Here is a 14,535-nt window from a genome sequence, read left to right on the forward strand (position 1 = left end):
GGCAGAGCCGGGCAAACATTCCTGCTAATGATGTTGGGATAAGTTATTCCTGGGCGGCCAACAGTGGGTCCTCCCGGAAATGGATTTCGCCAAGGACGCGAGGTGGAAAGTGGTCCCCCAAGACACACACACACCCCCCACCGCGCCTGCACGAGGGATGCGTCAGATTGGGGGAACGCAGGACACGCCCGCAGATGCCCTTCATGAAGCGGCCGCTCACAGCCACCAACGCTGAAGTGGTTTCCATGGGAAACCCTCCCGCGGAAATAGAAGGGAGTTCTTTTAAATTGAATTACACTAGTTAATTAACTTTTTAATTAAACATATCAAATTTAAACACAGGTTCTTCTGGAAGGGCACCGGGAAGCCACAGGGGGGGGTGGGGGGGACCCCTGCGCAGGGTCATCCGCTGGACAGAGCTGGGGACACGCCTCCCGGGCACCCTCGGGCCCAACGCCCACGTTCTGCGCAGCCAGCTCAATGGCGTGACCCTGGACGCCTGAGTAACACGATGACCACAGGCTTTCTTCAAAACCGCACGCTCCTCGCTCTCCTGCCACACACACACACACACACACACGGTCCTTTTGCCATTGTCTTTGCCATTTCGTTCATTGCAGACAAACTATGACCTTTGCCAATTCAACAATATTTACACACACGGTTCAGGGTTTGCATATCCCCTGATGTAATCTTTTTCCAAATTGTTCCCCCACCATTAACAGAAAGTTGGTGTCCCCCAAGCAAAGAATCCCCCCCTCCCTCTCCTGCCCACCCCGAGACCCATTAATATACTCTGGTCCCTCCGAATTTGTCCAGGTCTGTCCTCCGTCGCCCCCCACCTTTTCACCGAAGATTACTTGAGATAAGTCATCAGGCGCAGAACACCGTTTGGCGTGTGTGTCCACAAACCACCCTCAGGGGGCGCGATGGAGCTATCGGGCTCGCACACTCGCCACCGCTTGTGGTCCTTCCGGAGGCCCGCCCCCAGAAGCCTCTATCTGACCTCCATCAGTACGGATTGGTGTTGCCTGGTTTGACGTTCATAGGAGGCAGTCACGCAGCCTTTCACACCACATGACCGCTGCATCCCTCTCCCTCCCCAGCGTGGTGTCTCCGGTCCACGTCCCTGTCACCACGGAACAGCTAGCCCTCAGCTGTCTCCAGGTCAGCCCCTTTGCTGGACTGCAAATGCCTAGTTGCATTCCTCAATATAGACTGTGTCCCAAACCCAGCTCTGTGTAGGGCCAGTCTCTACACCTCCCCTCTCCAGGAGCCCACTGGGAGTGCCTGCCCCACCCCGTTGTTCATGTCCAGCTAGCATGCAGTGTCCACCTACACTGACCCTCCAGGGTGGCCTTCCCTCTGTCCCCAGGCTCTCACAGGGATCCTTAACTACTTAGACTGCCTGGGGCCTTTCCCCTCTGCACAATGCTGCTCCTACCCTCCACACAGGTGTGCTCAGCCCTGCACTCCAGAGGGCAGAGCCATCTCTCTGTCCCCACCACTCAGCACAGAGTGAAGCCGGCCAGAGATCATGCTTAAAGGGGACAGTGCTCAATGGTCAAGATGGGCACGGGCCCAGTCCAGTTGGGAGGCAGGCAGTTTGCCCAAGCTCTGCTCATGGAAAAGTGGGGTATGTGGGGGAACCCAGGCAGGGCACTGACAGTCCTTGGGGGGGGGCGGGGGGAAGAACCTGGTCTTTGTGAGGGGCCGAGGCAGGCCTGGGAGACAGAAAACAAGAGTGCCAACAGGATAGGGTCCAGTGTCTCGGTGCCCTCACGTGAGCTGGTGACCCTGGAAATCCCAGGCCTGTCTTCTCTCCATTGTGAGCCTGAACTCGGACATAGTGTCCCCTTCTGCCTGTGATGTGATCTGGGTCAGACCCCAGACTCAGGAGCACAGCATGGAGTCCCAAAAAACACCAATGGGGGGTCCTGCCACACGTCCACCTTCCCAAGACACAACACAAGGGTGCAGTGAGTGCCTCCGCCCTCCAGCAGACCTGGGGCGGATCCCACCTCCACGCAGCCCGAGTTCCAGGGGCAGCAATGGCCCAGCCGAGGAATCTGGGCTTGGATCAGGGATTATTTTAGTCGTAGCACGTCACACATCCCTAGTTGGTCAGGAATACAGAACACAGTGTGCTGATTACACAGCAGAGAGAAGCCCCCTCCACCCACACCTTCTGTGGTGGGCATCTGGAAGGAGCCAGGGGTGCTGCCGGATTTCAGGAGCTGGGGGTGGCAGACAGGGGCAGAGAAGGGAGAGAGGGAAGCAGGGAGCAAGCACACAGCCCAGGTCCTGAAGCCAAGAGCTGGGTGGGGGTTCTGAGAAGTCTGGTATCTCCAAAGAGGAAGGCCAGGCCTCCCACCAGCTCCCAACCTCCCCTGAGCCCTGCCCCAGCTTGTTGGGCCCACTGGGCTAGCTCTCTCAAAAAATCTCACTGCCATTGAGTTGATGCCAACCCACAGTGACCCTTTAGGTCAGGCCAGAACGGGTCCTGTAACTCCTATCTTTCACCGGCTTTGATCTGCTGACCTTGTGGCTCACAGCCCAATGCATAACTACTGTGCCCCTGGGGTTCCTCAGTGACAAACACACCCCACCCCCACCCAGGTCCCAGCAGCAGGGGCTCGTTTGAACAGGCCTGGCTCCCCCAGCTGCCTTCTTTTTGGTACCCTTGCCCAGGCCCCGACTCTGAGCAGGATGGACAGACACAAGTTAGGACAATTTTTCCAAATGACCATTTCTTCTCCAGGAGGCAATTCCGGGAGAGAGAAGGAAACAGATGTCTTGTATAAACAAAGGCTCCTCCGTGTGACTCTAATTAGAATGACAACTAATTGAAAGCAATTTAACGGCGGTTCAGGAAAGGTTAATGAAATTCATGTTTTGGAGACACGGAACTTCGCCAGGAACACAAACCTAACCTTTCTTCTCTTTGATTATTCGGTCAGAGTGATTTCCTGGGAGCAGGCTTGTCTCTGGGTGGCTCTAATTACACACCACTGAACTTTGACGCCGACATCAGCTCATTCCACTGTAACTCAACTTTCCAGTCTGTGGTAGAACTGCAAGTTCACGGTCTAAGCAGAGGAGTGTGGAGGAGCAGGGAAGGCAAGGCTTGGGGCCTGGTTGGCGTTAGGAATCTGAGACTTCTGATTGCTTTCCCACCCTCCTAGGGGGCAAGGCGCTTAGGCACACCAATACTCCCACCACCCCCCAGGCTACCTCCTTCCGGACGACCCCCCTACCCTGTGGCCTTGGCTCACCCAGAACCCAGAAGTGGGTATTGGGCTAGCAGACCCCTCCGCCAGCGACCAGTCCACTCTACTCCTACTACCACGCCTTCCCTCAAGCCCAAACCAACCCAGGTGCTGAGTCAGTCTGACTCCTGGTGCCCCTATGTGTTGGAGTGGCACTGTGCCCAGAGGGCTCCCGGGGCTGACTTGTCTGGAAGGCGATTGCCAGGGCTGCTTCTGAAGTGTCTCTGGGTAGATCGGGCATCCAGCCTTTCCATGACCAGCTGGGCATGTGAGCTGTTTGCTCCACCCAGGGACCGGCCTCCCGCCCTCCCTCCCATGGGTGGTGTGGAGGCACCATAGAATCAACTCACAGTGACTCTGGGTACTACACAAGACACTGCCTCTGCGCCACCCTCAGAATTATGAGTCCATTGACTTACTGGGGTCTGCTTCCTCTTTTTGCTGACCTGTATTTTAGCAAACATGACCATGTTTTCCAGGAACTCGTCTATCCTGATCATCTCTCATTCGCCATGCTTCTCAGGAGCATGATGGCTGTACTTCCTTCGGCAACTCTGTTCATTCTTTGGGCAGGCCAGTCTCGTCAGTACTCTTCACTGGCACCAGAATTAAGAAGCACCACTTCTTCCCATGTAAGGCAGCGGTGACTCCACGACAGGCCGAGCCTCTTAAGGCAGGCCTGAGTTTCATTTCTCTAACAAAGTCACCCTCTCCCCCGAAATGACTGACCACATCTGGAAAGGCCTGAGTGATCACAATGACGCTGACCACACCTGGAAAGTCGTGAGTGACCACAAATGGAACGACCGAGAGTTGACTGGCTCAGTCAACCAAAATGATCTACACACCAATTGTCTCCAGATGAAGTCAGTGAACTATGGGAGGGTGAGGGGGCTCGTTTCACCCAGTGTATGTCACCTGTAGAGTATAAAAGCTTGGCTTCTGCCCCAGGCCGGGGTCCTCCTCTCGGAGGAGGCCACTGCGTTGGTGCTCTGGGACCTGGGCCCTAGCTCGAGCTGGTCAATAAACTCCTTTGTGGTTTGCGGCCTCGGTGACTCTGCCTCTCTGTTCCTGGGGCCGAGGGAAAGCCGGCAGTAACACCCGTCTTCCTGACCACCGTCCGGCTGCCGCATGCATTTGGGGGTGACTGAAAATACCATGACTGGGGTCAGCGGCACCTTAGTCCTCAAGTTGTCGTGGGCAGCAGATTCGCCACGGCACCGACTGCAGATTCAAGTAAAACGAAATCCTTGACAGCTTCAATCTTTCCTGCATTGATGCTTCCCAGTAAAATCCAAAGTGAAACCCAGGGCCATCAGTTGATGCTGGCTCACAGCGAGCCTATAGGACAGGGTAGAACTGCCCCCTGTGAGTTTCTGAAACTGCAATTGTTTATGGGAGAAGAAAGCCCCATCTTCTCCCTCGAAGTGGCTGGTAGTTTCAAACTGCTGACCTTGCGGATCCCAGCCCAGCTCGTAACCACTATGCCACCAGGGCTCCCCACCGTTCCCACTAAGAGAACTGACATAGATCCCAGCATCCCGGCAGCTCCCCCACCATTGTTGCAAAAGCCCGAGGCACGTTCAGCAGACTTCCATCTGAATAGGATGTCTTAAGTTGGCACAGATTCCAACCGGGTCCTATGGCATAGCCACATGACTGTGACACATCTCAGGGCCATGGACCTTTCCAGCAGCAGGTGGGGGACCAGCAGAATTCCTCACCACCAGCAGTATCACAACCTTGAGCGCTTGTGACCCTAAGAGATGGTGAGAAAACCTGAAAACAACCCCAACAATCTTTTTCATAGGGGTTTCCTTAGACATAGCCCCAGTGCTTGTCAAGGATAAGGGAATCTGATGGCCCCTGGGTCCCGGTGCCTGGCGGGATGTGCTCCTACCAGCCAATGAAGCGCCGGGAGGAAGGGCAGGATTTGGGGCAAGCACCCTCTAAGGCCAGGCTGCAAGACGGCCCCCGGGGTCTGACGGCCCACAGCAGGCAGATGGGCAGCTATGCACACACCGGCCAGCTTCGCCGCAGAGGAACGCCAGCACAAACACGCACGACTGGGGGGCAGAAAGCGACTCTACAACCTCCTTGGTAGTGACGGACTCTCACTGGGTGCACACCTGGGACAGGGTAGCCAGGGTCACTGTCACTCCCAAGGGACAGGTGATTTACAGAGGGGACTCTACAAGGGAGAAGTCTGGCAGATAATCTCTTAATCAAGTGACCCAACGTCAAGCCACCAGTAACGAGACAAACTGGTCTCAATCGCCACCTGGTACACGGAGGACACTGTTGCGACTGCTCTGCTGTGTCCAGTAGCTCCTGGTCTCCCGAACCGAAGAACAGACTCACGGGCCCCAAGCAGCCAGCGGAAAGCAGAGTTCGTTCAAAGGAAAGAAAGCACCTGACGCAGCAGGTGGTATTCGAGTGAGTGGCTGCTGAATGAACTGCGGTCCAGGGGTTTTACCAGGTGTGAGGGGTTTTACCAGGTGTGGGGCACTTGGCTGTCTGCATCTCTGGCTTATGAACAGACCAATTGCGGGACTGGTTCTATTTTCAGGTCCAGTCATAAACCGCTCCATGCTCTCCCCTCAGCTGGACCTTGCCTGGGCACGCAAAGGTCAGGATCAAGAGCCTTGGGTTGGATGACGGTGGAGTTTAGAATCAGCCTAGGTCTGACGCCTGCAGGCTTCAGATGAATTATCCCAGGCTGCCGAGATCCCCCGTCCAGACATCCTGCCATTTCCAGCGCTCTCTCCCACTCTGCCAGCGGACACTCTACTGCCTATCTCTAGACACCACACCACCTCGGAGAGAAAAATGCAAAAACCTGAATCCAACCATAAGCAGACAATTGGGCAAATCCAAATGAGGGATATCCCGCAAACAGCCATCCTGGACCCGGCAAGTAGGCTAGTGTTCTGAAGCCTGTTCCGGGCAGTTCTAGCCCAGGGGAGGGAAATGGCATGGTAACAAAATGCACAGTGGGACCCTTGACTGGATCCTGGTCCCGAAAGAAAAACAAAAACAACTGTAAGGGCTGGTGGCGATGTAAAATGGCGCCGCTGATTTGGAACAGACCAGCAGTTTCTCAAAGAAACACATGGAGGTCTCTTACGGCCCAGCTGCAGGGGCAGTGAACTGCTGAACGTGGCTCTTCTGGCTAAAGTCTCTAACTCCCACCAAACGACCTTTCCCTCCCCGGGTCCAGTAAGAAGGTGGGGGAAGACACTGATCAGATTCACCTCTGAGTAACTGCAAACAGGACTCCCTGGAATGCCATCCTGCTGTGTAGAAAACGTGTCCCCGGAGAAGCAGAGGGAGGAATCTTTTTACCAGCAAGAGTAAGGTGACCAGACGTTCCGTTTTTTTAACAATTTATCCCGTGTCCCGCGGCGTTTTAAAAAAGTCCCGATTTTTTGAAAGAATGCACGACAAGCTAGGGAACGACGGGAGAACGGGAAGGGAAATATAGACCAAATACTTAATCAAGAACCACCACCCCCACCCCCGGTCAATGGTGTCCCGCTTTACCAATGTTAAAATCTGGTCACCTTAAGCAAGAGCCAGGAGTGAAGTGTGTCCTCTGGATGAGTGAGCCTCCAGAATCCAGATGACAGCTGTCTCAGAGCAGCAGCAGCAGAACCACAGGCAGAGCAAGGAACGGTGCTGGGATCTCGCAACCCAGAGCGAGGAAAGCTGGCTGCTGGGCTGCAGGAGGCTGGCTCGCGGAGCAGGGCGCCTCTGGGAACTTAAGTCAGCGAGCTGGGTTTATTGACCCCCAGAGCTCCACTGAGCTGACTGCCCTCAGGTGGAGCTGACTGCCCTCGGGTGGAGCTGACTGCCCTCAGGCGGAGGCCTGTAGCAGAGTGGAATGTGCCCTTGACAGAACTCCGTAACAAGGCCGGATAACCACCTCAACCTCCAGCGAGCGACACCTGAGCCCACTGCAGCCCCCGCAGGTGAGCCGGCTCCGCCAGGACGGGGCACCAAGGGAGCGGCTGCACTAGGGTTGTTGGTGTTGCCCATCACCCAGAGTAGGAAGTCGTGCTGTTGGCGTTCCAAGCACCCTGTTTAATCCTCCTCCAGGGGTCGCTCTTCTCTGCTGTGTCAGGTCACAGCCCACATTTTGCACATCATAAAACCCCACCTTTGTCCAACAATCACACAGGGCCGCCTCAGCACAGGAAATGACAATCTCAGCGAGCGGCCTGTCTCAGGCCGCTTCACGGCAGGCCCGGCAGCTTTCTCCTCGGGAACCAGATGGTAATCATCAGCATGCCATTAGCCTCCGGTTACTTGATTTTGAGGAATCGTTTTGTAAAGATTATCTGGTGCCTAATTAAAAAAAAAATTAGACACAGGTGTAAATCGTCTCCAGTGTTCTGGCGTTATTCTGAAAGGTTATTTTAAGAAAACTTCAAACTTGAGAATTTCCATTCACGTATTTATTCCAGTCAAAAGAAATGATAATTTAAACCCATTTTTAAAAGTTAAAGGAGAATTTGGGGCACAGCTGCATTAATGAAACAGACCGGGGGTCTAAAGTGCAACCCTAAACAGACGTTCGCTGTTCCCGTGGGGGAATAAACACATAATGCTTACTACACAGGAGATTTCAGGAAGAACTGAGGCGAGGCAAACCACCCTTTGAAACAAACAGCCCAGGAACAGAGGCAGGCTGCAGAGAACTTCCATTAACATTGTACTGCATGTCGGGAACATCCCCAGGGTGACTACAAACGCCCACTCCAAGTCCACGCACCGGGGCTTGGCCCCTCTGCCTTCCTGGGTCACACCCAAACCCAGAAAGGCTCCCGCACCCATCCCTCACTCTGGAACACGCACGACCGGCAGCTGGCACCTCCGGGAAAACCGGGGCCCAGACTCGTTTGTTTACATGACAGGCCATGTGCACTTCGTGAACATGCCTAGGGTATTTTCATAACTTTTCCATTTTTCTTACAAAAAAATATTAGGTAGCCCATTCAAAGCTTTGAAAATGAAAGAAAAAAAGAGAAAGGAAACGTCAAGGGATTTATGCCCCAAAGCCCTCAGTCCTGGAAGCAAGCTCATTTGTTCCGGGGCTGGGAAGCCATGTAGAGGGCGATGAGGCAGTAGATGGTCCCGCCCAGTGTCAGCGCCATCGTGGTCCGGTACAGCATCTGGTCAGGCAGGCCCCGCTTCAGGTGGACGGGCACGCCGTCAGATTTCTGGAAGGAAAGAATTAACATGGACACGGTTGGTAGGACCAAGAACAGAGTTTACACGTCAGGCCAATAAAGAACAAATTTCTACTTTGCCACTAATCCATCACCGTCCGGCAGTGGAAAAAGCCCAAATCCATCAGCACATGAACTGAAATTTGAGTGCATTTCCTCATTGTTACAGCTACAGCCTGGAAGTCCAACTTCACTCCAGAATGCAGCCCCAGGGAACAGACATGCAACCCATTCCACGTTTCTAAAGAATTTCCCACATGCTGCTAAACTAGGAACAGGGCCCTGGTGGGCTCTGAAAGGCTAAGGAATGATCAAAGAGCAGCAGGCAGGCCCAGGGCCCGAACCACTGCATCACCCGCTTCGGTGGGCTCTAAGCACGCCAGCCCAGTGACCAGGGACAAGGTCGTTTATATCCAACCGCTTTCTCTCCTGTAAGCTGATAAACCTGTTTAATAAGGAGATTCTGTGGGATGTTTAATTAATTTACTTATCTCTAAAACCTTTACCCCACATCTCAAGGCCCCGAATGTCCCCTTGAGTCTTAATTATGCGATAAAAGCGATTAACGTGATACAAATTAAGCATGCGTTAACCCTATGCTCGCCCTGGATCCCAAGTGATCTTGAGGAAGGGGCGCTCTCCACCAGCAACAGCATCCCAGGCACGGCTACCTCCATGGCGCCCGAGATGCAGCCAGGCCCCCATGTCTCCGTGGAGCTCTGGTGCTGCAGCGGGTTAAGCACTGGGCTGCTAACCCGTAAGCCAGTGGTTCCATTCCAGCAGCCTCTCCAAGGGAGACAGGCGAGACAGTCAGCTTCCATCGAGACTCGTCTTGGGAACCCTCCCTCTGTAGAGGGCCACCCTGAACCAGAACCAATCTACTGAACTTTAATATTTCAAATTGGTCTCCTCTGGTTCTAGCAACACTTCACTGGATTTTAATAACAAGCAAAGAATGAATTCAATATCAAGCAACAATTGCTCAATATCAAGAAAACTTACTGCAAACATCAGCGCATGGATCCCCCAGTCCTCCGTGTTGGGTGAGTTACTCAGAGCCATTGTATGTGCTGCCGTCTCCCCAACCACGGGGGAGGGAGACACATGTTCATGGAACAGCACCCTCTAGAATGACGAAAACACTCGCCACCCTCCCCTGACATACAGCTCTATGAGTTTATATTCCAAACTCAGTAGAGTTTTAGTTAAGACTCCATTTCTTAAGAGGTTTAAACGGCCCCTCTCCTCAGTCTCTTCCCTCACCTGGAAAAACTTCTGCAGCTCAGGGACTTTGTTTTTCCCAGCGTAATCATAGGCCGGGTCAGCGGTGAGCTTAGTTGGTGTGGCAAATATGATAGGCGGCGCTTCGGTGGCGATGATGGGCTTCAATCCCTGCAGGGGGAAGAAGACAGTCATGTGGACACCTGTCTCACCTGAACACACCTTTCTGAGAGCGGGCTGTCCGGGTAGTGGCAGTCACCATTCCACCCACGAGAGGGGTGCGCAGACTCTTCCAGCCTTTCCGTGGTTCTCAAATTCTGACTAAAACACCCTGGACCCCAGCTCACTTCCCAAAGCAAAGTCTGTCAAGAGGTCCTTGCCATTAAGACTGATGGGGTGAACACACAGTCACAACAAGGGCCCAGCCTGGGCCTCCAGAGACACAGGCTATATATCGACCGTGTCTGGAACTACCCACCCAGCCTAGCATTTGTGATCTGTAAGCCCCTGGCCAGCAGAGCAGCCCGCTTCCCGTTAGCTGATGTCACAGAGAGGCTTCTCCCGAGGGGACGGCACAGGCACTGCCAGACACACAGTAAAGCCACACTCCATCTGTGGGAGAGTCTGAAATTATTCAAAACTTATGCTTAAGGACAAAAAGTGAGAACAAAACAAAATATTATTTGTAAGCCCATATGTTTGGAGACGGCAGCTCTCTCATCTGTAAGATGGGCATAAATAGAAGCCGCAGTCCCTACCACCAAACGGCTGGAAAACCAACACCCAAACTCACTTCCTTCAAATCGATTCCAATTCATAACAGGCCTATGGGAAAGACCTGACGGCAGGGTTTCCAAGGCTGTAAGCTATTCCGGATGCAGCCTGCCCCCTTTCTCCCGGGGAGTGAGCGAGCAGTGGTTCAAACGGCCTTTTTGTGTTAACAGCTCACACTTTAACCACTGGGCCACCACCCGGGTTCCTGGAAAGGGCTCCAAGAAGTAAATGCACGCCTAATCCAGTGTCCCACCGACAGCGTGTACTCAGTACAGTGACTGACGGGGAGCAGGGGGTGACCAGGGCGGCGTGCAGCAACCTCGCCCCCAGGAGAAAGGAGGGCAGCTCAGCAGAAGGGAATGAGCCTGAGGGCACTCTGGATTTGTATTTGAAGGCGTCAACCCTCGTTACATCTCCACGGCCAGTTCTCCCCAACTATCTGCTGATTAAAACTAGGAGCTACATACACATCGACAAAAGCAACTTTGCGTTTTAAATTCTAGCGAGGGGAGAAAAATGCTTTGCAAACGGAGCTCGGGTCCAGCCTGTTGGTTTTAAAAAGAAGAGAGACACGCCTTGCCCAAACGAATGTAGTCACTGGACTTCGGTTCTTGATCTCTTCAAGTGAATCCAAAATGGCACAGCTGACAAGCCCAATTCTAAGGCTCACGCAGGGACACCAAGCAGACGGCAGGAGCAGCAGGCAGCCGAAGGGATTCAAGCAGACTGGCTTCCTCCCAGCAGAATGGAGACAGCTGGCCTTTTCTGCTAGTGGGTCCATTCAACACGCTGCCCTGAGCACTTACTCCCCACTAGATGCCCACGCAAGTGCCCCTGCCTTGATGCAAGCAGGACCCAGCGGCACCGTCTACCTCGCCCCTGGTGTGTGCCTGCTACCGTGCCGTGCACCGCACACACATGATCTGTCAGTCCTGAGGAGAAAACTTGATCCCAGAAGGTAACCTGCCTAAGATGGCAGGAGCCACGGTTTGATATTCAAGCCTCGCTAAAATCCAGTGTGGTCCAACTTTTACTATGCCACCACAATCACTCCCACACAACAATCTTTTTTTTTTTAAGTCTGCCAGTTGTTGGCCTACATTTGCTGTTTCACACCGTCTGGGGCTCAGAGGGAGTTCGGGATGGGAAGGAGAGGCCCTAACTAGAGGTGAGGTCCGTGAGAGGCGGAAATGACTTTCGCTCAACTGCTGACTGACTGCTGTTGGGCTGAGGCTATTTCACCTCCCAGCTGCCCCCTGAGACCAGAGGGTAGAAGTGCCTGCCCAAGGGCGGGGCTGCAGTCCTGAGGGAACAGATCTGAGCAGGCTGGAGGGCCCAAAGTGCTGACCTGTGTTTGCACTGACGCCTCAACCGCTGGGCCGCCAGGGCTTCTTCCATACAGGGCTCAGCTCCACCCTGTCCCCATGCAGTCACCGTGAGTCAGAAGCAGCGGGTTCTCATTTTTAAACTCCTGAGAGAGCAAAGCTAAAAATGATCTCTTGAATTGCAGCATTTTAGAAACCCTCCATCATTTCGTGAGCTCATTGTATTTTCTCTAAGGATTATTTCCCCTTGAATGCAGAATTAAAAAACCCTTCCTACCAAGCAGTCCAAAAATGGTTTGAATGAAATTCATGTTTTGACAGGAGGACTGGGAGAGCATTCTTAGAAGGGATTACACCTAATTGCTTTGTGTTTATTCACCCATCAAATAATTCAAAACTACTACAAAGTTTTTGAACACTATCATCTCGAGAGGAGTACCAACCACCTTAATAGCTTTAAGTGTTTCCACTTACAATGCTGTAAAGTATGGGGTGTAGAATTTTAAAACTTAGCTATAATCTTATCCTCTTATCCCATCAATTACTCGGAACTGTATATTCTCCAATCGTTTTCCAGATGCATCTTTATTGTCTGTGTAAAATCCTACACCTTCGTTTATAATATACATCTTCATAATTGTCTGATTTTGCTCCTTGAGATCCTGCAAATGAGGTGTTATCAGCCCGTGTTACACATGATTAAGACAGCGCAGAGGTTCTGTAAAGAAGCTGGCCTTCAAGCTTACGCATTTTTAATACTCCAGACCATCAATAATTTATCTGTCATCATCCCCAAGGTAAAAGGGATGAATTTGGGGGTGAGGTACTTCACCTACCCATCACTCAACTGATTAGCAACTTAAGGGCAGTCTGTGTTTCTAATGTTTCAGGAAAGGTGTCCAAAGTGACCTCTTCCCCTGTGTCTCATCAACTCAATGTAGAGAAGGCCCAAATCCTCACATCTGGACCAGTAGGTAGTGTCGTAATAAACAGAGAAAGGTTGAAGTGGTCATGGTTTTCATGTTTTCTGAATCCAGAATCAATGTTGACTGAAGCAGCAGTAAAGAGGTCCAATGGCACACTGCATTGGGTAAATCTGCACAAGAGCTCTTTAGAGGGCTGAAATGCAAGGAATCTTACTTTGAGGATTAAGGTGCACCTGCCCCAATCGTCTCCATGCATGTGAAAGGTGGACACTGACTATGGGACACTAAAGAATCGATGTACTGAAATTACGGGACTGCCAAAAGGACTAACAATCTGTCTTGGAAGAGGTACAGACTGAATGTTCCTTAGAGGCAAGGACGGTGAGACTTCATCTCATGTACTCTGCACACGTGGTCAGGAGAGAACAGTTCCTGGAGAAGGGCGTCGTGCTCGGTAAAGTGGAGGGGCAGAGAAAGAGGACTGGCACAAAGAACGGCTGCACTGATTGGCTCAAACATAACAACAGCTTTGCGGATGGCCCAGGACCGGGCAGTTTTCATTCTGTCGTACGTAGGGTCGCTATGAGTCAGAATCGATTTGATGGCACCTCATACCACCATGAGCTGATGTTGTCTCTATCTCAATAAATGACAGCACTATCCTTGTGGACTCAGGCGGAAAACCTTGAATCGTTGTAAATCCTTTGGGCTCTGACTTCCAAAATAAATTCAAACCACTTCGCACCCATCTCCACCAATCCAAAACCTGATCCCAGCCACCATCATCTTGCACTTGATTTTTTTCCAAATGCCCTTATAAATGGTCACTCCGCCTGCAGCCCTCGCTGTAGACCACTTAGTGCGGCAATTCTATTGAAACAGAGGACGTCATTACTCGGCTCAAACTGCCAAAGCTCCACAGCTCACCGAGTAAACGCCAAGGTTCTCGCAGTGGCTTTTAAAGGGCCAACCAGACTGCATGTCCTGACATCCCTCCTCCCTCTGGACCAGCTTCTTGAACCTCTCAGGCACCGACGAGTCCCCTTAGCTTGGAATGCTCTTTCCGGAGAGCCACCGCCTCCCTGCCTCCTTCAGTGAGCCCTTCCCTGACCACCGACTGCAGCTCTCACCCTTCTTTGTTTTAATCACTATGAAACACATGATTTCCTGCCCACCCCACCCAGGCCACAACCCCTCCACAACTGAAGCTACCTGAGGGCAGGATGGTGGAAGGTTTTGATCACTGTTCTATTCCCAGACCTGAAAAACAACTTGCACAGAGAAGTCACTCCGCAGATAGTTGCTGAACGTACAAATATATGTTAAGAAAGGTCACAGCATCAGCCACAACGTACAATTGAACAATTCCGAACCAGTCATGTAAATGAGCACTGATGGCAGACAGCTGACATTGAGAAAACAGTTAAAAACTGTTCAAACCTAAAAAAAATCAATCAAGTGTCACTGAATCCAAACCCCATTTTAAATTCTTGCTAACAGTCTGACTCTCCATTCCTACTCAGAAGGCCCTGAACTATTTAGTGTATAACAGGTGCCCCACCCGGCTCTCTCCTGCTCTACTTCCGGCAGGGTGCTCTTTACTTTAGTCATAAACCTTACATCACTGAGTCGCAGGTAAGAAGAATGGCCTATTTCAAAGTCTGGACAAGACTCTTATTATAACTCAAGCACTTTGTAAGTTCCTACTTATTTCTGACATTAGACCCCACCATCCTAGGTCCTTCTTGTTCTACACCTCTATTCCCCAAAACCAAGCATTCTCTCCTCT

General features: G+C 52.2%; 1 protein-coding gene across 1 annotated transcript in view; it reads right to left on the reverse strand.

The window, feature by feature from the left end:
- Positions 1-7,711: 7,711 nt before the first annotated feature.
- The window catches only part of LOC101651542 (cytochrome c oxidase subunit 7A-related protein, mitochondrial), a 13,664-nt gene continuing 6,840 nt past the window's right edge, over positions 7,712-14,535 (reverse strand). Inside the window, exons 2-3 of the mRNA XM_004699774.2 lie at positions 9,764-9,892; positions 7,712-8,491 (exon numbers count right to left, since the gene is read on the reverse strand). Coding sequence (XP_004699831.1) covers positions 8,351-8,491; positions 9,764-9,892 — 270 coding nt within the window. The 3' untranslated portion in view covers positions 7,712-8,350. The remainder of the gene's footprint in view (positions 8,492-9,763; positions 9,893-14,535) is intronic.

The sequence above is a fragment of the Echinops telfairi genome, unplaced genomic scaffold (genome assembly GCF_000313985.2).
Source record: "Echinops telfairi isolate 266 unplaced genomic scaffold, ASM31398v2 ScPeMD7_7475;HRSCAF=8513, whole genome shotgun sequence".
Classification (NCBI taxonomy): Eukaryota; Metazoa; Chordata; class Mammalia; order Afrosoricida; family Tenrecidae; genus Echinops; species Echinops telfairi.